This window comes from Crassostrea angulata, chromosome 1, assembly GCF_025612915.1.
Source record: "Crassostrea angulata isolate pt1a10 chromosome 1, ASM2561291v2, whole genome shotgun sequence".
In the NCBI taxonomy this organism is placed as follows: domain Eukaryota; kingdom Metazoa; phylum Mollusca; class Bivalvia; order Ostreida; family Ostreidae; genus Magallana; species Magallana angulata.
Window position 1 is genome coordinate 6130063 of NC_069111.1, and position 24831 is coordinate 6154893.

General features: G+C 33.7%; 3 protein-coding genes across 4 annotated transcripts; 1 reads left to right on the forward strand and 2 right to left on the reverse strand.

Moving 5' to 3' along the window:
- Positions 1–1077: 1077 nt before the first annotated feature.
- Positions 1078–21800, reverse strand: LOC128188422 (hemicentin-1-like). Of its 2 annotated transcripts, XM_052859470.1 has the most exons (10): positions 21672–21800; positions 18989–19138; positions 17937–18098; positions 16946–17107; positions 15641–15762; positions 15377–15467; positions 14242–14400; positions 2952–3116; positions 2010–2131; positions 1078–1898 (listed from the first exon to the last, which is right to left on the reverse strand). In XM_052859470.1, exons 1-10 carry the CDS (start codon positions 21727–21729, stop codon positions 1800–1802), a joined length of 1290 nt encoding a protein of 429 aa, XP_052715430.1. In that variant the 5' UTR covers positions 21730–21800; the 3' UTR covers positions 1078–1799. The 2 variants fall into 2 exon arrangements, with proteins under 2 accessions (XP_052715430.1, XP_052715439.1); XM_052859479.1 differs by lacking the exon at positions 2010–2131.
- LOC128188406 (uncharacterized) lies at positions 6587–9894 on the forward strand. Its single transcript, XM_052859447.1, has 2 exons — positions 6587–7240; positions 7997–9894. The coding sequence occupies exons 1-2, from the start codon at positions 6684–6686 to the stop codon at positions 9102–9104; spliced, it is 1665 nt and encodes a 554-aa protein (XP_052715407.1). The 5' UTR covers positions 6587–6683; the 3' UTR covers positions 9105–9894.
- On the reverse strand, positions 9343–12071 carry LOC128188415 (uncharacterized). Its single transcript, XM_052859457.1, has 3 exons — positions 11675–12071; positions 11214–11371; positions 9343–11059 (listed from the first exon to the last, which is right to left on the reverse strand). Exons 1-3 carry the CDS (start codon positions 11947–11949, stop codon positions 9909–9911), a joined length of 1584 nt encoding a protein of 527 aa, XP_052715417.1. The 5' UTR covers positions 11950–12071; the 3' UTR covers positions 9343–9908.
- Positions 21801–24831: the final 3031 nt, after the last annotated feature.

Here is a 24831-nt window from a genome sequence, read left to right on the forward strand (position 1 = left end):
AAATTGATACAAGAACATTGAGGAGTGGAATACTTTAAGCATTTTGTCGTCCATGAGGGTAATAGGTAATAAAGTTTTAAGGAATAACATTTAAAATTGTCAACGCTTAATCAGTATATACTATACACTTAAAGTCGAAATTCACCTGATAGAAATTGAATTATGCAATAATTAGAAATATTTTGAAAATTGAATAATAAATGCATCCTCTAAAGAGACAGCCAGACTGAAATCTACACGTTCCGTTTATCGATTGGTCGAATTCTACAGCGGCTGAGACTGACAAGAAACTGACAGGACTGAAATTGACACGCCCTGTTTATCGATTGGTCGAAACCTACAGCGACCGAAGAAAAATCCCGGACTGCATGATATAATGATGATGATGTCAGACCCAAAGTTTCACAGGAAACGATTTGACTGTTTCTTTTAGCTAACATACTTCTGTACATTAACAGTAACTTAGTGAATTTTGCCATAATCAATTTATTAATTAGCTAAAGGAAGATGTTAATATAAACAATTAAATGCTTTCTTTAATGATTCATGCGGGTTATGAAGGGAGCGAACATTCCAGAAAAAATTACATAACCGGTAACGCGGGTTTTTTTTTCCGATGTCGCTATCTTCATATCCCGAATGAATCACCAAAGAAAGCATTTTATTGTTTAAATAGAAAGTAAAATGAAAATAAGATTTAAAGATAATAAAATAATAGAAGCGAACGCGGGTTATGCATTTTTTTTTAAATGTCGCTATCTTCATATCCCGAATGAATCACCAAAGAAAGCATTTTATTGTTTAAATAGAAAGTAAACTGAAAATAAAATTTAAAGATAATAAAATAAGAGAAGCGTTTATAAACCATATTGCTCGGACAACGACTGTGGAATTTTTTTCATCCAATCACTACACATTATGAGAACCAGAACCTAAAGAGGCTTCAATCGAAAAGTGGAACGTATATCGATCTATTTTTAGTGATGACAGATATCAGTACCGGTCTAATTGACCGATTCTTTATGTTAATTATATAAAGTGATCCTTAGCCGAACAAAATTTAATCTGACGACATAATTTTTGTCTTCAAATCATTTATTTCAATAGTCACCAAAAAAAATTTAAATACAAAGAGCGTTAATAACTCTAACATGTCATTATGATATAACTCACTTTATGAAGTCATGCCTGAGTAATCACATGACCTATATTTTAACTTATGTAACACCTCGCTGACAAAATTTTTACCTTCTTTGCAATCTAGAAAGCTTTTGAAAACTCTACTGGTATTCTGTTATTCTCTGTAACCATATTGTATAATAAGACTAGGTTGTTAGTTAGAAAAAATAGATTAAACAAGGGCTTTCCGTATATTTTTACAGTGTAAAACCATCAAAGTGGTGTAAAAAAAAATCCCCCGGGAGAACATGTGTTGATCAATGCGGTGACTAGGCGAGCGCTAACGTAAGAAGTGCCAGTAGAATTATTTCTTTTCATATTTGAGGAAAAGAAATTAAATAATTCGCTTCCTTTTTTACAGCGGGAATAAATGCATTAATTCAAATGATAAAACAGCAAGATACCATCTGAATAAAAGATTTAAATACGTTATTGTCATATAATTATAAAAAAAATCACCTTTCTTAAACAGGTCAAACTGTCATGCATTTATACCTGTCAGCAGTGAACTATAACTATAACTTACAATATCTACGTGCTAAATGTGGTAATGTATCCTGATTTTATATAACAAAGTCAATATTCAAAAGGTAGAAATCTTTTTCAACATTGTTGCTTTTTTAATCCCCAAGAATAGTCCGTAGACACGATTCATCAGCACAACAGTGGACTACTCCCTGTGTTTTATCCAGCGATTTTATAAGAGCACAATCATCTTTCTAAAATAAGAAATACGTATAAAACTTAATCAAAGATACAAACTATGAGTTCTATAAAATTCTTAAAAGAAACTTTTTCATCGAACTGCATTCTACTTATCAGTAAAATACCATGATGCAATGGGTGGTGAAATTAGAATCAGGCATTTTTCGGACCAAACATATCTCTGACATGGGGCATGTGGAGTTCCAATTACATCCCAGACTCTCATTACAAGTAGGGCAAGTTACACCTATGAGAGTAATAAAGTTTCAAATGTTAACAATATATTTATTACATTTATACATTCACTTGAATTAAAAAGATTCAAACAGTAAAACTAACAGACCTAGTATGCATAGCATTCCAAAACAGACACATTTGTATGCCTTTCACTACAAAGTTTAGTTATCAGTTTAAATCCAAGTTAAAAATGTGGTTTGGTTTTGAAGCAGTTGTTCTAACTTATATAATTCTGGGATAAATTAGTAAATATCGATTTTTTTTTTATTTTTTAAGACTTAAACAATTTAAACAACAGTTAATGATATTGAAATACACTTTCTTTTTATTATCTAAAAAGAAATATTACATAGTGAGTTTTATTTTTATTTTATTTTTTGCTGGAATCTTTCTTGACAACTTTTAAATGATAGAACCTAATTCATTTAAAAAAAAATTGTGCTCTTGCAAAAAAGAAGAACCATATACCTAAAATTAAGTAATGCAAACTTTTTCAAAATAGGAAAAAAACCAATAATTATTTAAACAAATCTCAATTTGTGTATCTTTCAATATTGTGACTTTATAAGAACAAATCTCAATAAATCAATGTGTTGATCGTTCGGTATTCATACCTTTTAAAAGGCATGGTGTTGCTTTTCATATATTATCAGTATCATGTTTATTTTAAAAGTTCATATACGCTGTACTCACCTATTTGTGGAGCTTAATTTAAAAAAATTTAAATTCGGAAAAGTAGAAAATAAAAAAAGATAAGCAAAATGCACAGATGAAAGAAGAGGAAGAAACAAAATATTTCAAAAGCTGTCCAAAAATAGTATTTTACTTACCTGGACATGGAACTTGACTACAGTTATTCATCTCAAACAACGGTTCAGTACAATTGAGACCCCCGTACTTTGGTGGAATACAGGCCCTGGATCTCACTCTGGTACCGTTCCCACAGGTAACACTGCACGGTGACCAGTCCCCCCAAGCCAATGAATCCCCATCCACTGTCAACAATATCAAAAAGGTCTAAATATATCTATCTACCATCTATCTCTCTATCTGTCTATGCATCAATGGGTATGCAAGCTTTACGAAATAACTTACAGAAATGTAAAATTGAATTACCCTCAACAACCAAATTTTTTTCAATTTAAATTTATTTTATTCAATTTTTGTAAGAATTTTTTCCCAGATTAAACATTTAATTGCCTATTACAGCCACTATTTATAAATTTGCTTGCAAGTAGTAAACGTTTCTATAAACTGTTGTACCTAACACTATTAAAATTACCCATATACGAAATGAAATGATTCTTTTTAAGTCAAGAGACCAAATTCTTCCCCTTACAGATTTCAAGTTCATAAATTTGTACATATCATAGAGTATAACAATAAGAATCAATGTCTGGTTAGGCATCGTCTTATCTTTACATAAAAGACAATAACTTAAAGGAAACAACTTAATATTATTTACATCCAATTCTTTATGTATTGGCGGTGTTATCATGCAAAGAAAGGGCCGACACCATTATCTCCCCTTCGTCACGTGGTACAAGAGTTAACTCGCTATTAAATATATAAATGTCCATGCCAAATAATCTTTCTTTCACTTCCTGTTGCTGAGAAGATAAGTTTGTTAAGTTAATATTTAATTTTTCTATTTGATAAGCACGTGCTGCAATTTTTTTTTTTGAAAAAATATAATTTACAAATTATTGTCAATATTTAATATCGGCTCAATTAATGTTGATGCTTATATAATGCTTTGTTTTATATGGATTTTATTTCGGGTAGCCCAATATAAGGATAACCTTTTCCTCCGCCATGTTGAATTTTTCTGAATTCCTCGTTTGATCAAGATAATATCAATTATGCATGGACGATATTCCGCCAGCAGTCCCATCATTCCACGAACAAAATGCTAGGTATGCACGTTAGCAACACAATAAAACAAAAAATTATAGAAGGGCAGTAAATTGATCTGGCCTTTTTAATGCCTCCTAGACCTGGTGGGGATGTAAAGAAATTAATCGTAAATAATATGGGGGAAATAATATCCAAGGATGCTTACCCCAAAAAAGGTTGATACCACTTAACAGTGGACTGATCTCATGTTTATATTTGCTGGGGTTTATCTTAGTGGCCACCCTGCTAAATTCATAGAGTTACTGAAATACATGCAGTGCGTTAGGATGGGAGCCAATAGGGAAGCAGTGGGATAGAAAGGATATGATGTTCAGTATAGGTTACGTAAGGCTCATAATCCAGCATCATCATAGAGGGAAGTTAAGTGGATTCTGAGCTCTGGTTAAAGGACATGACCCAACTTCAACCTTAAAAGCTCCTCAAACCTTGCATAGAGCTACATCTAAAGGAAAGTGCTACAACTTCAATTTCAAAGGGTCTTGTGAAAAATTTCCTTGCACATACACTCATAGTTGTTTACGTTGCAACGGCCAGCATGCCATGCTACACTGCACTCTTGCACAAACAAATCATATCCATACACATCCATACTCCAACAACCTGCACCCCCGTTTTAGATTTACAAACCCACAAGGTATTGGGTCTCGGTAAAACCCCTTTCAAACTCCCTGCACTTGAGAAATATTTGTCAGATTTTTTAAATACTCAGACTGCGAAAAAATTATTGTTAGGATTTTCACATGGTTTTCCATTATATTACACAGGGCCAGGAATTTATATTCAATCAAAAAATTTGATATTGGAGTATGAACATCACAACAAGCTTCAAAAAAATATAATGAAGGAAGTAGAATCAGGACGGGTCGGGGGCCATTTCGGGATCTACCAATTTCAAACGTCAGTATATCTCCTATCGGAGTAGTGCCAAAGGGGGGCAACTCTGGTTGGAGATTAATAGCACACCTCTCATCCCTAAATTCAATAGCGTAATTTTTTTCATAGACCCAGAGGAAAGCTCAGTTAAATAAACACCTTTTGACTCGGTTATACAGATGATTGCTAAAATTGGTCAGGGAGTATTTATAGGTAAATGCGATATAAAATCAGCTTTTAGCCTTTTGCCAATATGTCCAGGGGATTTTGACCTACTTGGATTTATGTTTGATGATATGTACGACATTGATAAGTGTTTACCAATGGAGTATTCTGTGTCATGTAAGGTATTTGAAGAATTTGCAACATTTTTAAACTGGTTGGCAATAAAAAAAATCTCATGTAGACACAATAGACCAATATTTGGACGATTTTTTATTTGCGGGTCAAAGCTTTTGTTTGTAAGGACACCATGTATTTGTCATGTTCTAGGGGTACCTTTAACTGAGGATAAAACTGTAGGTCCTTCCACTTGCTTAACATTTTTAGGTTTTGGAATCAACACTATTGAAATGTTGGTTAGAGTACGTCATCCAAAATATGTTGAACTCTAAAATCATTTAAAACAAATGTTTACACTCAAAAGAGTCACACTTAAGCAGTTGCAATCAGTGGTGGAAAAAATTTATATCTTTAGAAGGGCAATTTGGTCAGCCCTTGCATTTGTTCGGCGCCTGTATGACGCCACTATCGGTGTCATACAACCACATCATGACCTAAGAGATACTAAACCGATGCGGGAGGATATTTTAATGTGGTGTAGGTTTTTGGAGGGTTTTAACAGTGTGGTTTATTTCTTAAAAGAAGAATGGTATTCAGATCAGAATCTCAATTTGTTCACCCATAGCTCAGGGTTTGCTCAACTAGGATGTGGGGCGTATTTGAATGGGGAATGTTGTTTCTTTAGTTGGCCCAAAAATTGGAAATATATCGATGGACATGACCCTATAAGAGTGTATCCCTGTGGTTTTATCTGTCATCATTTTGGGCAACAAATTAGCCAACAAAAAATTACACATAGACAACCAGGTATTTGAACAAACTAACCTCTAAATATGAGCTTGTCATGGTATTAGTTAGAGCATTTGTCTTAAAATGCATGCGACACAACATTTTATTTCGCACAGAATATATTTCAACCAAATCTAATAATATTGCTGATGCCATTTCTCGTAATCAGTGGACCAGGTTTCGCCAAGCTGGACAAAACGCAAAGAGGGACCCCGAACCCATCTTTTCACAACATTATTTCAAGTTTGAATTTGATCGGCTGTTAGAAGCTGCAATATCCGATAACACACATCGGGTTCAAAAAGTCGGTTTTCTGTCATATCAAAAATTTTGTCATCAGTTCGCACTTGCATATTGGCCTCCAACACTATGTTCGGTGGTTCAGTACTTACTGCATCTATCAACATCTGGCCTTGCTTATTCAACGGTGCGTTCGTATTTGTCTGTAATATCTTATCACTGCAAGTTACAATGAATAGGGGACACTACTTCTCAATTTTTAGTTACAAAGCCTTTGCAGGGCATGATACGCTTAAATCACAAATCTGATACAAGACTGCCAATAACTAAAGACTTTATGGTTTATTTCGTGTCGGCGAATACGCAAGTTCCGAGATACCTGCTCTCTAGTAAGGGAGGTACATTTAATACCGTTGAGTGCGCATCGGTGGGTACAAATATCCAAGGACGCTTCGAATAAAATGGCGGAATCGAGTGTTGTCAGTGATGTTAAAAACATGCTCAAACCCGAGCTTAGGTCATTTCTGTTGGCAAGAGGAATCACTGTTACCGACTATAATGTGTCACAACTTCGAGAGCTCGCTATTAAAGCATCGGAAATGAAATTACCGGTTATATCGCAGAAAGACGACGCCATCGATTCGTTCAGAAAACGCTCTACGGTTGCCCTTAAAGATCGAGTGATAAACTTTCCATTTGTGTGCGATGTAAGTTTGAAAAGTTGGACATATGATTTGTCATACATGCCAGACATAGTTTGTGCAGATATTTTCGTTCATTTACTCTCTAATGCCCAGTGGACAGCAGACCGCACCAAGTGTTACAAACAAGAGAGGGGGTATAGATTGTTTAAATGCAACCATATCAGTGCCGTTCAGTGCCATACATTACCCGAAGACCATATGTACATTCGAGCCAAGTGTCTGAGAGAAACTTCGCAAAGTGAAAAGCCATACTTCGTCTGGTGTATGACTGACAGCAATGGCACCATCAAATCAGCTGGATGTGAATGTACAGCGTAAGTTTCTATTATCATAGTTTTCTAATTTTTATGATCAATCAGCTTTTATAAAAATTAGTTTTTATTCTTTCAAACTTGCATTGTTTATCAATATATATTCCTGGTACATTATGTATGTTTATTTATTCAGTAATCACTTTGGGAAGGGCCCTCAAGGGGTATTTACACATTTCAAATGTAGGGCATACAATGTTTACATATAATGGGCTATTACATTGTCGGAACCCACGGGTTTTCTATCAAAAGCAGTGTAACGGATAGAAAACCCGTGGGTTCCGACGATGGGACTATTATTAAAGTCTTATATGTGTAAAAATTTTGTTGCAAGTGACTTACATGTATAACCATAGTTTCATATATATTCAAGCTGTGATTTATCAATGATTCAATTTTAAATCTGAAAAATTGTATTACTCTATGAATTAAAATTACATTTATATCATATATAAATATTTAATTACTATTAGTAAGATATGTTATGCACTGGAAATCATTTAATGAGACTGAACTGACCATGGGTAATCACTTAGGTAAAAACCATGCAGCCCTGTATATCAATCTGGCTCCACCGTCACCAAAATTTTCAAATCCCTCAACTCGTTCCTCAACTCAAATCCTTTAAAGAGAAGTACATAAATTTGAGGTCAAACCTCAGATTTGAGGCTGAGAATTGACTTGAGGAAAGTTGGTGATGGCGGGGCCTGGTCTCATATATATTCTTAAATTTTAAGGTTACCCCGCTCTCTGTTTTAGGGATGACGGTGGTTGTAAACATGTCGTAGCTCTCCTGTTTAGCTTAGTTGAGTGGAGTGAGCGGCATACCGACAGAAACACAGCAACATGTACAGATGTCCAGTGTTTGTGGGACAAGCCGAGAAGAGAGTCGAAGCCCAAAAAACTTGATGATATTAGTAAATCTGACATTAATAGGGTCTATCCTTACACACATATTTATCATCCTATTCATGAGGAAAATGTTACAGATGATGATTTTGAAATGGAAATTTTTGAGCTTGTTAAGAATTATGATACACAAATCATAGAAGTTTTAGACAAAGATTGTACAAATAATAATAATGTTAATGAACCTCAACCTGTACCATTACTTGCTTTATCATATAGACAAAGTAAATGTAGTATGCCATTTGTCAAATTTATGCAAGAAAGTATAGATAAGTCAGCTTGTATGGAGATTGACACTTTAACTGAGGGTCAGAGTGAAAATGTGAACTGGTTTAAGTATAGAGTAGGCAGAGTTACTGCATCAATTGTGCATGATGTTGTTAAATATAAAGGAGACAATGTCCACAACTCTATTGTTAAAAAGATTTTAACAGAAAAGTTAGATGTCTCAAGTCCTGCAATTTTATATGGGAGAGAAAGAGAGTCATTAGCACGAGAATTGTATGATACTCAATGTAAAACTGATCACTGTAAACACAATGTAAAAATTCCAGGTCTTTTGGTAAATCCAAAATATCCACATATTGCTGCAAGTCCTGATGGTGTTGTTACTTGTGATTGTTGTCGGAAAACTTTATTAGAAATCAAATGTCCATATAAATACAGATATTGCACTGTGGATCAAATTTGTAGAGAAAATTATCACATTTTTCTAGATTCAAATAATGAAATGAGGCTTAAGCATACCTCTCCATGGTATTATCAGATCCAGTGCCAGTTAGCTGTTGCAGATTTATTGTATTGTGATTTTGTGATGTACTTAGAGGGTGTAGCAGCTTGTAAACACAAAATTCATGTTGAAAGAATTGAGTTTAATGCACAGTTCTGGGCAGAATGTTTGAAAAGTATTAATTCATTTTATGAAAAATTTGTTGTCCCAAGACTGTTGTCTGTATGAATATTTACACAAAATGATACTGCACATTTTCTTGATTCAGCTACAATGTTCTGTGAATCAATATTAGATCATGTACATAAACTGTTATGTAAATCATTTTATGCATGTACTGTACACGCATAAAATGTACAGTACATGTAAGTATCCTAATAAGCATGTATTTTTCAGTTTTTCCTAATGCTTCCTTTCTATGATTTCATCATCTCCATGATTCAAAATTGTTAAAAAGAATACTGAATTCTCTTGTTTGAATCTTTATTAATGTATACAATTTTTAAATCTCTTTGGAACATGTATACATATAATTACAATAATGTGACTTCATTGTGTCAATCAGCAAGTCTAACTATTGGGAAAAATACTTAATATATATATTGCACTAATATCATTTATAAAATTTTGAAAATGAACAACATTTTAGTATGTAAATATATATAACACAATTGTTTCAATATACATATGTGTGTGCAAAAATTATTGCTAGATATTTCATGCATTTTATGGATGGTTTGTAGACTTAGGGGACATGACTTAATTATTTGTAAATGGCGCATATGAATTAATGAAATCAGTTTGTAGCATGTGCAAAAACAATTTCAATACAGTCACAAGGTAGTAAGACTTCTAATTGTCTTCATCCTTTTTTTTACATTGATGAAGATTAATTGTATTTTCAAAATTATGCATATGATGACATATCATAATTTTTTTCCAAAAAAATATATATACTGTAATATTAAACTGAAAAATGCTTTTCATTACACAAATAAATGCATGAAATCATAAACAATGATGTTGTTGAATTCATTTTCTTACTAGTTTTGGCATCAGATTACACAGAAAGACACCTACTTTTACCATTTGATTAACAACTGGTTTCAGATGCCATGGTATATTATTACCCAAAAGCTTGAACAGTTTCAAACGTTGAATTGCTCGCTCAACATGTATGCGCACCTTTGCAATGTTTCTTGTTTGCTTTATTTCATTAACATTTAATCTTTTTTTCTTGCCCCATGTACATTTTCTTGTAAATGGCGGAATATTCAGAGTGGCTTTCCTTTTTGTTAACAAATCTCTAATAGTAAACCCCCTATCAGCCATGACATCATCTCCCTCCTCAATTAACTCAAGAAAATTTGAATGTTCAGTAATAAACCTGTCGGAAACATTTCCACCATAAACATCGGAGACAAAAATAAATGTACCTGATGGAGAAATTCCAAGTAAACATTTTCCAGTGTTTTTTGACTTGTATGTACTGTACGTTTCAGACTGAGCAGATGGGGATCTTGGTCTTTGGAAAAAAAATTCAGTGCAATCAATTATTACTCTAGTTTTAGGATAGGTATTTCTAAAAGATTTTGGCATGTACTTTTTAACCTGTAGTTTACTTGGCCATTTTATTAACTTTCCAAAGCAAGTAGCAAGAAATGTTATCCAGGTAACAAAAATTTGTGAAACACGTGAATTTGAAATTCCAAATATATCAGACAAAAGAAATCCAACTAAGCCTAATCTAAATCGAACTAGTGTAAGTATAAATTCATGAAATAAGGTTAATTTACGTGAAGGTCCTGGTTTGTTTTTTGATCCTTGCTGATAATTTTTTTCATTTGCACTATTGGGACCATTCCAATATTTCAAATTTGAACATTTTGAATAAATAATATTGAATAAGCCAAACAATAATGCTATAGACGGAATTCCCGTATATTGTCGGACAGACGCATCAGAACTTGTAACCTTCTCTACAAAGACCTCTCTAAAAAATGAGTCTTTGTCGTTCACACATCTTTCCATATATTCCATTTGAACGAATGAAATGTCTGTCTGGCATTCAGAGGAAATGGTGATAGGCTCATTATTTCCAGTATCACAATAGGGGTGATCTCTTGGAGGCATCCATCGTTCTGTATCACTCAGCATCTGAATACCGGTACTCTCGACTGAATCTGTATAAGTAATATTTAGTGTGTATATATTCTTTAAATGAAATAGAGGTGCAAAGTATTGATCGATCACTGTATGTATATGCATTTGTGTATATGTTTTGTACGTAAATACATGTACTGGTTTATTGTATGTAATACATGAAAATCTACTAACCTGTTGGACTAGGCTCTGTATACTGAGCGTCCACCTCACCAACCAAATATGGAACATTGTCATCTTCATACAGATTGGTAAAATCAGCATATTCTCCATTATTTTGATTGGAGGGAATATCAACATTACTGTTGAAGCTTGTTGAGTTTGTTGTGGATCTGTTAAAGGGGCAAGATAATTGTTAATCCCTTACACAATAATACATAGTATTTAGTCATACACAACACATAATACAGTGTAATGTAGTTGCCAGTTAATGTATTATTTTTAAAAAGTATCTAATATTTGACAGTATAAGGATTCATTATTATAAATTATTATCATTATGTTTTATTATAATATGAATTATGCAACATGGACTTAAAGCCAACGAATGGTGCCTTAACTGTTTGATGTTGGGAGGGGGGGGGGGGGGTCATGATTGATAAAACGACATATAACATGGGCATAATAATAATTACCTTAGTGCACATGTTTTATAGTTGTTGTAGGGGAAAAGTGTTGGTACAGTTTCACCTTGGGCAAAATGACGGGAACATATTCTCGTATATTTAGTCGTTTTCCAACTAACTTCTCGGCGAATCAGCCGCAACCATCGTAAATATTCTCGTCTGTTTTTACGCCTATCAGGTAAAGAAATGAACGTAACATCTCTCATCCAAGGATATTTATCTAACTGCTGTAAATTTCGTTTCGAAGCCGTACATTCTGGCACACAACAGCTAAAATACGGCATGTTGTTATATGCAGACGATGTCGAGCGTATTTGTACCCACCGTAGCTAATGACGCACAACTATTTCACCTCCAAACGCGCGAGTTGCAATTACGGGAGATAACTCCTGCGGAACTCGGAACTTGCGTAAATTCCAAACAATTTTGTACTTTATATGGAAAATGTAACTCTAGACCCTGATAAACCATTCTGTAAATTGGTAAATATGAGGGAGTTGCGTGTCCAATCAAGCTTGTTCAGAAATATTTAAGTGTCCGCCCGTTGACTGCAGGGCCTCTATTTTGTCACTTCAGTACTCTCAAAAGCATTAGTCCGTCTTAAGTTAAAGGAGTACACAAGATACAATCTCATTCTTTTCGGATTGGTGCTAGCACTGAATCGGCATTGCAAGGTTATTCTGCGGAAACAATTTAGAAATGTGGAAGATGGAAATCTTCGTGTTATAAGTCATGCATTTGCATACCAAAATTAAATAAAGTCATAGGCTTTGTTTATTTATTGTAGACAAGCAAAGAGTCTTGTTAGCGGAGTCCTCAATACTGAAGCATGCTCAGTAAGAAGCATTTTGAAGACCTGGAGGTCTTCACCTGAATTTAAAAAGGCTAAATATTTCATTATAGTGACAGGGGTACAGTGGCCTGAAATTGTCTCAAGTAGAGCAGAAGCTTAAAACCCTCGCAAAGGTGGGTCCTGCACCTAATGTCATTTTAATACACTAAGGGAAATGACTTAGGGGAGACTTCAATTAGAAAACTCAGGCTAGTTTTCATGAGGCTTTTTCAATTTATTCAAACCAACTTTCCACATTCAAGGTCATTTGGTCTTGCAACCTTCCACGCATAGATGACGTTATTTTCAAAATTCTCGTGCCAATGAATTACAACGTAAACGCCTTAATTCTTGTGCATCCAGGTTGGCCTTGCGCAATTGCCGTATGACGGCGCAATTATCCGCCATCCTGATATAAAGCGTGGCTCCTTGTTTTTCTGTGATGGAGTACACTTGTCAAAACTGGCTAATGCCGTTTTCCTAAATACTCCGGGGGGGGGGGGGGGGGGGGCGGCGGCGGCGGGCTTGAGGCTATCTTTACAAAAGTGCATGCTTGCTATCCGGCTTAGCAAGCCTACCCTAGGGCACGGTTGTAAGTTAAATCCGCTCATACTCCCACCCATATGATGGCGGCGTTCCCAATCCCTTAAGCTCCATAACTGCTTTTGAGTTTTGGAACTTATGGCGTGAATGAGCGGCACTGGACATTTGCGACTAGTGCATGTATGATTATGTGGACATCGATACCTGCACCTCCCAAGGGTCAATCGTAAATTCTTGACTTCTGCACCTCCCAAAGTCAAGGTATTAAACATGTGAATTTCAAGTGAACTTTGATTGAGCTATGAACTTTGTTTGAATTTGTTGAATTATGTGAACTACATGGATGATGTTACTTGATGTGTTGAATTTTAGGGCATGCCCTTTGTCATGTATGACAGCCCATTACCCTTAAACAGCCGTGCCAAAGCATCGACAGATTTGAAATAAAATTAAAGAAAATTAAAAAAATGTTTTACTATTTGTGTATTGTCGGGCACTTTTCTGAGATAATATACACTTAACAATACTTCTATAGTAAGCGGAAATCATTCTAAATAGAATCTTTTGAATACTATGAAATAAAATTTAATTTCAAATATTTCGTAACTGACATGACCTCTCAACAACAGCACAGATAAAATAAAACAATACTGGTTAAAATCAATTACTTATGACGAAACCTCAAATAAAAAAATAAACATTTTTCAACAAGTACTTCATATCAATGCAACTTCTTGCGTTTGACAGTAGACTTTACGATTAGTTAATGTTCAGAGTTACCATTGAAGGAAAAAAATCATAGCGGTTGGAAAATAATTGCTGAATGGTCTTTACCAGGTTTTACTGAATTTAAATCTACCGTTTTCCCCTCTAGATATTGTTTTACTCCCTCTTACATATGGAGTTTACTGAACACGTATAAACATTTTTAGGTAGACTATACAGTTCTGGGTGACTCGAATGGTTTTTTTCTACTAAAATTTCTGTATGAAATCTTTTTTTCTCGGTAAATTTATCCAGGTTTAATGAGATGAAATGTCAAGGAAGAAATTTTGGATTTTTGCTTTTCGTCGACTTTAATTGTATTTCTTTGATTTGTTTGTGTATAGACGTTATATATCTACAAACTGTGATAGGGATGGTCCATAATAGCTCAAAAGTGACATATAGCAGCTTTTGAAATGTTTATTGATTGAGATACCTGAACAGTGTTCCGTCCCACATTTAGCTGTTTGTGTCACGTCGATACATGGAACATCATCGGCTTTGTGAGGGCTGCACGTTCGAGTCCTGTTCTTAAAACCTTCACAGGTTGCATTGCATTGACCCCAGGCACCCCATTCACTAAGGCGCCCAGTTCCTATGCAAAAAGAAAAGAGAAGAAAAAAACCTCACAAATTAAAACGTTTAATTAGTTGCTACATTTAAGAAACTGGCAGGTCTAAAAATTAGTTATTGCATCTGCCTAAAATCTAATTATATTTTTTTATTAAGGTAAAAACTATCATTTAGTGTAGAAATAATTATACTCAACTTTGAACTGTGAATATTTCCCTATATCTTCATTAGAGCTCTTTTCATTAAGGAGATCAAAATAGTATAAGAATGACCACGATCTTTAGTCCTTTTGATATGAGACAAGAAGCAGAGTTGTCTGAACTTGATTTATATAAAAAACACGTAAGTAAAGTCCCCAGACATGGGTTTTATGAACTAGGATTAAAAATTATTAAAATCTTAATTGGAAATACAAACCTCAACTTGTAAAGTAAAGCAAGTATATGCAATCGGAAGATGTACAAAATATCGATTTAAATCCCAACTGGCTTTCCATAAACGTTTTTCAAAGATCTTAATTTAACAAAAATACGCAAAAGAAGTCCAAATATGGTGTAAACTATTAAAAAGCAGCCTTATACGGGAAAATTTTATGCGAAGAAAATGCAACTTTACAACACTGATTCTCGTATCTCACTTGCTCCGTATGGGTAAGGAACCTTAGGTTCCTCATAATTATTAAACATAAGGTGAATGAGCAACTGTTCTCGGTTGTACAGAATACGTAGTTACTAATGACAACAAATCATGGTAGATAGGAAAAAATTAAAATATAAGTCTACGAGACTTTCATTCTAGGTTCGGTGCTTAAATATTAACTATCATAATTAAGGGGTTTTTAGAAGAGACCTGTATAAAGATATAGGAAATAATTAACTGATGACTATAAAATGTTGTATTTCATCTTGATTTTATTTTTTTAAAAGTCGCCATTCTAAAATACGATTATCATTAAACATTTTCTTTTACTTAAAAGAATTAGTAAGCAACCCAGTCACCCAGAATGGTTTGTAGACAGGATTCATCATCACAGCAGATAATTCGTTCTTGTGTTTTTGGCAGCAATTTCATGATAGCACAATCGTCTTTCTGAATTCATATTCGTTTAATATCAGAAAAATAATCATCTGATCAAAGATGCAAAACATGAGTTAAATCGAATTATTAAAAGAAACACTATCACGAAACTGCATCAGGTAAATTACAATAATTAGTATCAGCGCTAGTAAATAATATTAACTTATTCTCATCAGGTAAATTACCAGGATGCAGTGCGTTGAGAATTTGTATCCTTGGAAGTTTCGAACCAAACAGGTCTCAGACATGTGGCACGTGGTGTTCCATGTACATTCCAAATTCTCATTACAAATAGGACAAGTTACGCCTAGTAGAGCAAAAAATAAATAACTTCCCTTTAATTGTATAATTATCATATCTACGGATTTTTCTGTGTAACCGAATTCGACAAGTAGCGGACGGCTTGTGTGACAGGTCAGCATAGGATGCTCACTCATCCATGCCAGCTAATCCTGTCCCTAATTTTCCTAGAGGTCCGTGTTTGCTCTACTCCTGATTTATTCTCTCTTCGGAATTTTAATTTAGAACAATATTCGTGATCGCCACATTTCATTACAGTAAAAAACGGTTATAGCAAACACGGTAATAATGAATTGACGCTTACAGCGAAGTGATTTTCGTTCCCCCTGACTATATTACATGTTGTTAACTTGAAGGATATAACGAATTACGCTTATAACGAAGCAAAATCGTCTGTTTCTGGCACTTCGTTATAACCGTGTTTTACTATAACTTATAAATGGTTATAATTCAGGCGGTAAGGAGTTGAAAAGTTTTTGAAAAAGTTGTTCAATCACACTTTATTTAATTCAGAGAAAAATCTACTATAACAACTTTTAAAAAATTATGCCGTAAGATTTGGACTTTGAACACAAGTTCAATTAAAATTCTTTTTCTTTTTTATTTTAAAAGAACATAAATACTTACTTATTCTATTTCATTTGCTCGTATCATTAATTACAACTTTTATACGACAGTTTACGGTACAAGAAGTAATTAATACTGCTGCTAACAACAATTATAAATACACATGTAATGCACATATAATACATACGTAATACACATGTAATTGAGATATGCGAGCTCTTTCAAAATAGGAACAAAATTGTTTACAAAACTTGATTTGTTTCATTTCCAATACTTTCACTCTCAATGGCATTATAATGTTGGTTAAATAGTATTATGTTCATAATTGATAAGCCAAAAGCACAGATGATCAAAGGAGAGGCAGAAAAGAAATCTGCCGAGAGAACACAACTACTTTCAATAATGTCGAAAAGGTAACAAACAATTAAAAGTTTTACAAAATCATTTATGTTTTATAAATTGTATTCTTGTAAGAACATTTTTCATTTTTTTTTCAATAGTTCTATTTTACCAGGCTTTTGTATTTAAGGTAAAACTTGTCAAAATGTGAGAAAAAAGGTAAACTTAGGATAACCATTGTGGCTTAAACTTGATCTAATATAGCAGTCTTAGAAATGAGATACCTGGACAGTGTTCATTCCCACATTTAACTGTTTGGTTTGTTTCGCCGGTACACGGAGCACCACCATGCTGTGGAGGGATACATGTTCGTTTCCTGTTCTTCAGACCTTCACAGGTAGCACTGCAATGACTCCAGGGTCCCCAATCACTAAGTTGCCCATCAACTATGTAAATAATTGGTGCGTTTAATTACGAGAAAAGAAAGCGTTGACTGATTTTGTTTATCCTTCTTTATAGAATTTTATAGAATGTTAAATCATATAAAAAACATTAAATTATTTACTTTTAATGACATCGTCTACGAGAAAATTGACTAATTTTGACAACAAATGTAATTTAATTTACCCAACGACCGTATAATTTTTCGTTATTGAAACATTTCTTTTTAGTCGTTTAAAAGTATTTTCAGACTAGCAATAATTCGTGTTGCATGATACAGGATGCATTTTAAAGAGCCCTGTTTTCACGTAAAAATGTGATGAAGTCAATGCGCTAAACTCCTTTTTCGGAGTATTTTTACCATTTGTAAATCGGTACTCCGCCCAGACTGATAATGAATCAAAATTATCACTTTATATTGATATCATATATCAGAAAGGTTATTATTTTCTCGATACAAAAATCATTATTATGCATATTCGTCCATTAGTCATCATGCACTTTTCATGATCAATTTTAAAAAGGCGTTTAAAAAAAAAAGATTTGTTCTGATATTTACTTTACTTATATTTTTAAAAGGAAGAATTTTTTAAAATAAAAAAGTGTCATAAAATATAAGTTGCAAAAAGCCAAAAGCAGCATTAACAAGACAAAACCTGGGCCAGAGGTTCTGTAGGTTCTCTACGGGCATTCCAACTACCTTCCACATCAATGACCCCTCCACTCAAAAAAACGTACCAACGTTAGGTATTAATATAAGTTGTAGAACTTGTTTATCGATCGTTGTAAAATAAATAAAGTTCATTTTTTTTCAGATTCAAAAGACATTCTTACCTGGACAGTGCAAAGCGCCACACTCTGAGTATCCGACAGTACTCCCTGGACATGGAGCCCCACCGTGTTCGGGAGGATGACATAAGCGAGTTCGTTTCCTGGTTCCTTCACAGGTGGCTGAGCAGGAGCCCCAATGTCTCCATGCTGTTAGGTAGCCGTTAACTTCAATCCAAGAGCAACATATTAAGGTGCATATTCAATAACGTCTTGAAATCTTCAAGAACTAATTATACTGTTAATTATCCTTGGAGAGAAAAAAATCAAAATATGTCCTTGTTTCAAAATATTACACATGTTTAAAAAATTGACGATAATACGTTTTTTTCTCTCAAACATCATACATGTCAACCAATTTTGAAGAATTTCGTAAATAGACTCTACATGTATGAACCCAACTTTAAAATATTTTTACCCACATTATCCAGTCACAATTTATTGACAAGGAATTTAAATAAATGTAGAATATGTTCATGCAATTTTGTATTTTTTAGTAGGACTGTTAGCCTAGTTGCATGCCTTTTGATTGAGCATACTGTGTATTTCATGCAATAGGCTATTGTGTGTATTTTATTTGTTTATTGTCATTTATATTCAATAAATGACCTATTTTATCTTTATGGAGGAGTTGTTCTATTTTTAATTATGAGGGTAGGCAGACAGACATAAATGTATTAATCTTCGTAACAAACCGGAAAATGCAAAAGAACAGCAAGATCTGGAGGTCTTAGGCGATTAGGAATTGTGAGAATGTTCAAATGAATGTTTGAAACAAATGTATTTAAATATTAAACGCAATCTTTTTGTCTTATTGGACATTCTATACATCTAAATAAACACCAGATCGTGTTTTAAAAAATAGAAAATCTTTTTAAAAAAACCTATAAAGACTGTATTCATTTAAAAAAAAGCGTTGTCATGAATATACTCCATAAAAAACAATAACATAGACAAACACACTACATTTATTATTCTTTATATAAATTGGAAGGTATATACATAGGGTACTGTTTTCTGGTGCGTTTTGTGCGTAACGTCTATAAACAACTGAATACCTGGCGGACAGTGGTGGTGATAACAATGCCCGGTCTTTGTGGTCGACCCAGAGCATGATCCGTGATGTGAACAGGTTCTATGGGCGTACCTTATTCCTGTCCCACAGGTCACACTGCAGTGGCCCCAAGCATCCCATGTACTCCAACGTGCTAAACATAAAAATATCATTTTTATTTAAAGGAGTTAATGATTTAAAGGTCAAAGTCAAATCGTCACAATGAGCATCATATTGTTATGGACATTAGAACACAATTCAGTTAGGTAAACAAATAAAGAATGTCTAAAGTCAAGTAACGAAATGATTTATAATCATAAAAAGAACACAAGGATGTAAACTTGATAAGTATGCGATCAAAACTTTCATAAGACTTATTTCGGGTTGAATGGTTTTGATCATGCGACTATTATGTTATCTTTCCAAGTTCAAATCTGAATAATTTAACAAAATAAAATTTATTTCATTTTAAATGCACGAAAAACTAGGGAGAATGGAGCGTGATTTTAAAAAAAGAAGAAGAAAAAAGTGAACGTTAGATGCTTGGGTTTCTAAATGTATATGCTTTTTCGAATTAAATGTGATTTTGTTAAAATAATGTAACAAATATAATTATAATTTTCTCTGAAATTGACTTTTTTTTTTTTTTTTTTTTTTTAGCTTTTTAGGCTTAATCATAAGAACAATTGCACACGAAATGGCACATTCATGTCAAAAATATCTGATTAATTTATTGGATAACATTGATTGAGCTACAGATATAAATTAAGGAATCAAAGTTTCGTCTAATCCGATCTCTGTTTTGGCCGATCACTGTTTTGTCCATATGAAGCATCCGGCAAATGCTTCCACGTGCGCAAACATTCCGCTTGCATAAGTAGTTCTTATAAAAAATTGAAGCTTTGGTTTAGTATTTATATAACATTTTACTCAGTTTTATTTCAGTTCATTTACCTTAAGAGATGCAAACATACATTAAATACAGTTCGACCTGTTAATTCAAGAATGCACATTTTGTCTTAGGCGTAAGAATTTCGATCGAAAGATTCATTCCGTAATGCAGTTGACCTCGATGAACTGACCTCAATCATAAGAAGATGCTCCATGAACTGACCACGATCTACTGATGTTGCATAACAGTAGCTAGGAAGACGCTTGATTTATAAACAAGGTTACGCTATAATGCGACCTCGATAGCAAGTTATGATGGCATTCAATGTTTTTCAGTCGCATTAAATTATTATAATTAACTCTTTCTTTGTTTACGTGTAACGTGAAGAGCCCTACTCAGTATTCTGAACCCCAAATTGATTTCAAAATTAAATTTGTTGACGGTTTATAATGATGAAATTATGGTATACAGATTCAAAATGTTCTATATTTTGTAAAAATACAGTACTTTTTAAATTGTTTTACATCAAACTGATCATGTTGATTGCTTCTAGCTATCTATATATCTTTATTGACGATCATTCCTTTAAAAGGAATACTTGTTTGATATTACATGTCGACCTCCAGTCTTATCAAGTATATGGCAAATGTCAAATTCGGTGCTATATATAGTCGAGTTTCTGATGGTAAAGGCTGGAGATAATGTGACAGACCATTTTGCTTAAAAAGAGCGAAAGACAACGGTATTTCGTGGGGGAAAATTTACATTATTCCCAATAGCAGTACTCAGTCTGTATATAAAAATACTCAGAGTAACCCAAAATTCTGTTATGAATACAACAACAAAAGTTTCTGCCAAAATTGTCAATATCAATGTCGAAAGTGTCAAAAACAAACATCCTTCAATTCATTATTCTGATAATCAAGTTGTACATAGGTTACATATACTAGCATAAAGACCTTTTAAAGCGCCCAAGCCGCCGATCTCATCAAATTTTTGTCAATCAGGAAACGGATATCAAACAAACCCCTTTCGTAAGAACAGGTTCAACTCCAATTAACTTGAACATATGTGCCTGATTTATCAGTACACCCAAACCAATCTATAGCTGATGAGTTAAAGAACAGGTTTAGAACGGGTTTTACCTTAATTATGAGGGTCCTAAATTTTTACAATCCTTATAAATTTAATATCCATTAAAGTTCACCCAAAAGTGGTTAAGGAAAAAGTGGATAAGGAAATTGCTATGGGTCGTATACTAGTAGCTGGCCCTTCTAATAAAGAGCCATTGGGTAATTTAAGACTATCGCCGATCTGGAATGTTGCGAAGAAAGATGGCCTCTGATCAATCACCTGTCTTATCGTGTTGTTTATTGTGTTAACGGTTTTATAGATAGTGATGCTTGTTCTGTGCTTTATACTATATTTGACGAGGTTTAAATATGGTCCGAAACTAGAAACATGAGCCTTTTTAGGGAAAACAGATGTTAAATCAGCATTTTATATGACCAATGGTTAATAATAAAATTTAGAAAGGTTACATTTAGCCAAATTTACATTCCCTACAGTGCATATATAAAATCGATAGCTCTAGCACCGAATAATCCAGTTAATAAACAAGAAAACGAAATAAAATGTTTTTACCCTTTTGTTCAAGCAACAATATACTTGTGTAGAAGGATTACAGTACATGTTATAAAACCCACTTTACCGTGCTTTTGTACAAAATGTATGGGACTACCGTTGTATAGTTGAGCCTGTCAAGAAAAATAATACATTAAAAGGTTTACAGTACCTGCAACAAAACCCGTTTCTAAAAGTCCAAAGAGGATAAAGGCGTACAATGAGTTCATGGCTGCCCTATTCACAAGACTGATGTACAATTTCTTATCTGTTTTTATTATGTTAGAAAGTCAGCTTGCCATATCTTACATGCATATCTGGTACACTACCTTTGATTTTCAATCACATAAACAGCTCGATCATTTTTTTTTCAATGATGATTTATATTTATCAGGCACGTAGCATCGTTTTTGAAAGTGGGGGGGCCAGACTCATCCAAAAAATCTTGACAAGCAAAAAAAAGAAAAAAAAAAAAAGAAACATTTTAACTTTTCCAAAATCTTCAAAATCCTAATCCTGGGGGGGGGGGGGGGGGGGGGGGGGGGGGGCTGGCGTAGAATATAACTTCAATTTCACTCTTCATTTCCTTATTTTCATATCAATTTTTTACATACTCCCAAAAAAGTGGGGGGGGGGGGGGCAACTCCATGGTAATTCAATTTTTTATATGTAAATTTTAAAAATTGTGCTGCGAGAAAAAGTGGGGGGGGGGGGGGGCAGGCCCCCCCTGCCCCCCCCCCCCCCCCCTGATGCTACGTGCCTGTTTATGAAAATAGTTTTATAAGATGGGGTTTATCGGGGTTTAACATTTTGGCAAGCACGATAGAAACCAGGTTTAAGGAGGCTGAATGGTCAACGCATTAATCATCAGATCTTCTTAAAGAGTTTTTGATTGGTTCACTTAATAACAATATGCAGTAAATGGGCGTTTCTCCACAGTAATTTGTTTTTTTCAGAACATTTATTTTCTACTGATTACAAAGAAGAGCTGCAACGCGGCGTGCGCTAAAGGAGGAGAAGAAAAGGGCGAAACGAAATCGAAACGAAACGAAACGAAACGAAACGAAATCAGACGAAACGAAACGAAACAAATCGAAACGAAACGAAATCAATCGAAACGAAACGAAATCAAACGAAACGAAATCAAAAATCGAAACGAAACGAAACGGAATTTAAACAAAACTAATATCAATTTTGACTACATAAAAGTTAAAATAAATTCATTGAAATAAATTTTTGAACCATAAAATATAACTACCTGTATGTTTCAGAGGGCGCCTGTAAAGTGCGAAACGAAATCGAAACGAAACGAAACGAAACGAAATCAGACGAAACGAAACGAAACAAATCGAAACGAAACGAAATCAATCGAAACGAAACGAAATCAAACGAAACGAAATCAAAAATCGAAACGAAACGAAACGGAATTTAAACAAAACTAATATCAATTTTGACTACATAAAAGTTAAAATAAATTCATTGAAATAAATTTTTGAACCATAAAATATAACTACCTGTATGTTTCAGATTGGCGCTGTAAATTTTTAAGCCGATTATCCGAAATTTGCAAAAATTATATAATTATGTAAATAAGTGATGTACATTCCTATACCTTTTAATGTTTCTAATTTGTTTCATTAAATGATTAAAAGATATTCAGACGTTTTGAGAGAGAGAGAGAGAGAGAGAGAGAGAGAGAGAGAGAGAGAGAGAGAGATGCCTTAAAACTTATCAGCGACATCACATAGCAAAGTATATACGCAAGTTTGGGAGAGAGAAAAAGAAAGAGAGAGATAGAGATATGAGGATGATACTAAAGGGGACATTCTAACATCAATTTTCTTTCTGTCGATTTGAAATATTGTAAAAACGAAACGATGTGATTTAGAGCATACTGGTTGGTTATATACTTTGCTATGTGATATCGCTGACAACTTTTAAGGCATCTCCTCTCTCTCTCTCTCTCTCTCTCTCTCTCTCTCTCTCTCTCTCTCTCTCTCTCTCTCTCTCTCTCTCTCTCTCTGTCTCTCTCTCTCAAAACGTCTGAATATCATTTTTATCATTTAATGAAACAATTAAGAAACATTAAAATGTATAGGAATGTACATCACTTATTTACATAATTATATAATTTTTGCAAATTTCGGATAATCGGCTTAAAAATTTACAGCGCCAATCTGAAACATACAGGAAGTTATATTTTATGGTTCAAAAATTTATTTCAATGAATTTATTTTAACTTTTATGTAGTCAAAATTGATATTAGTTTTGTCTAAATTCCGTTTCGTTTCGTTTCGATTTTTGGTTTCGTTTCGTTTGATTTCGTTTCGTTTCGATTGATTTCGTTTCGTTTCGATTTGTTTCATTTCGTTTCGTTTGATTTCGTTTCGTTTCGTTTCGTTTCGATTTCGTTTCGCACTTTACAGGCACCCAGAAGAAAATAGCACTGCTGATGGTTGCTTTAGTGGAGGTTGAAGCGGTGAAAACAGAAATGCTATTAAGACTGTTTTTTATTTTTAATTCTGAGACATGCATATTAATCAATGTTTATATGCTGTCTAATTTACAACTGGAGTATATGTACTAATGCAACAAGTACAACAGCAAGGATACAATTTGCAAACGTGAAAATATTCTCCTGAAATTGTCCTCTTCTACGTCTTTGATGTAAATATTCTTTGGTTGTCTGTTTTAATGCATATTGAATTCTTTCTAATGGAAACAATATCAGAATACCAGAAGTTGGGGGTTATCAATTTTGTCTTAACATTATACAAAAAGTTATTATTCTAAAATATATATTTGATATAAAGAACTGGCTTCTTTAAAATTATTTTAATTTTAACACAATGTTTCGGGCAAATCAATATTTTACAAAGCTTCGAATGCACCAAGCTTATCCTATATACAATGTAGAGGATTCGTCAGCGCTGAATCCTGTACCAGTGTCGTCATTGCTGTATTCAAATGACAGTGCAGTCGTCTTGCTAAACTCGAATCATTTTAAAAAAACTTAATGTATATAGAAAGTGTCTTTATGTGTAATGCCACCAGATTAGCATTACAAATAAACGTAATGTAATGAGTTACCTTCCAAAATTTAGTGTAATTTCGTTAAATATCAAAGCATTACTGTGCATTACTATGCTTGTTTACGCATATTCAGTTTTAAAATTGTGATGAAATGAAGATCTGAAATTTTACTTGATTAATAATTATTTTAAAGAGGAAAAAGTTGAAATAAAAATATGCAAGTCGCAAATTAAAAAATAAATCATTTAAAAAAAAATTCATTCATTGTTTCTTCTTAAATCATGTAATTTCTACCAATC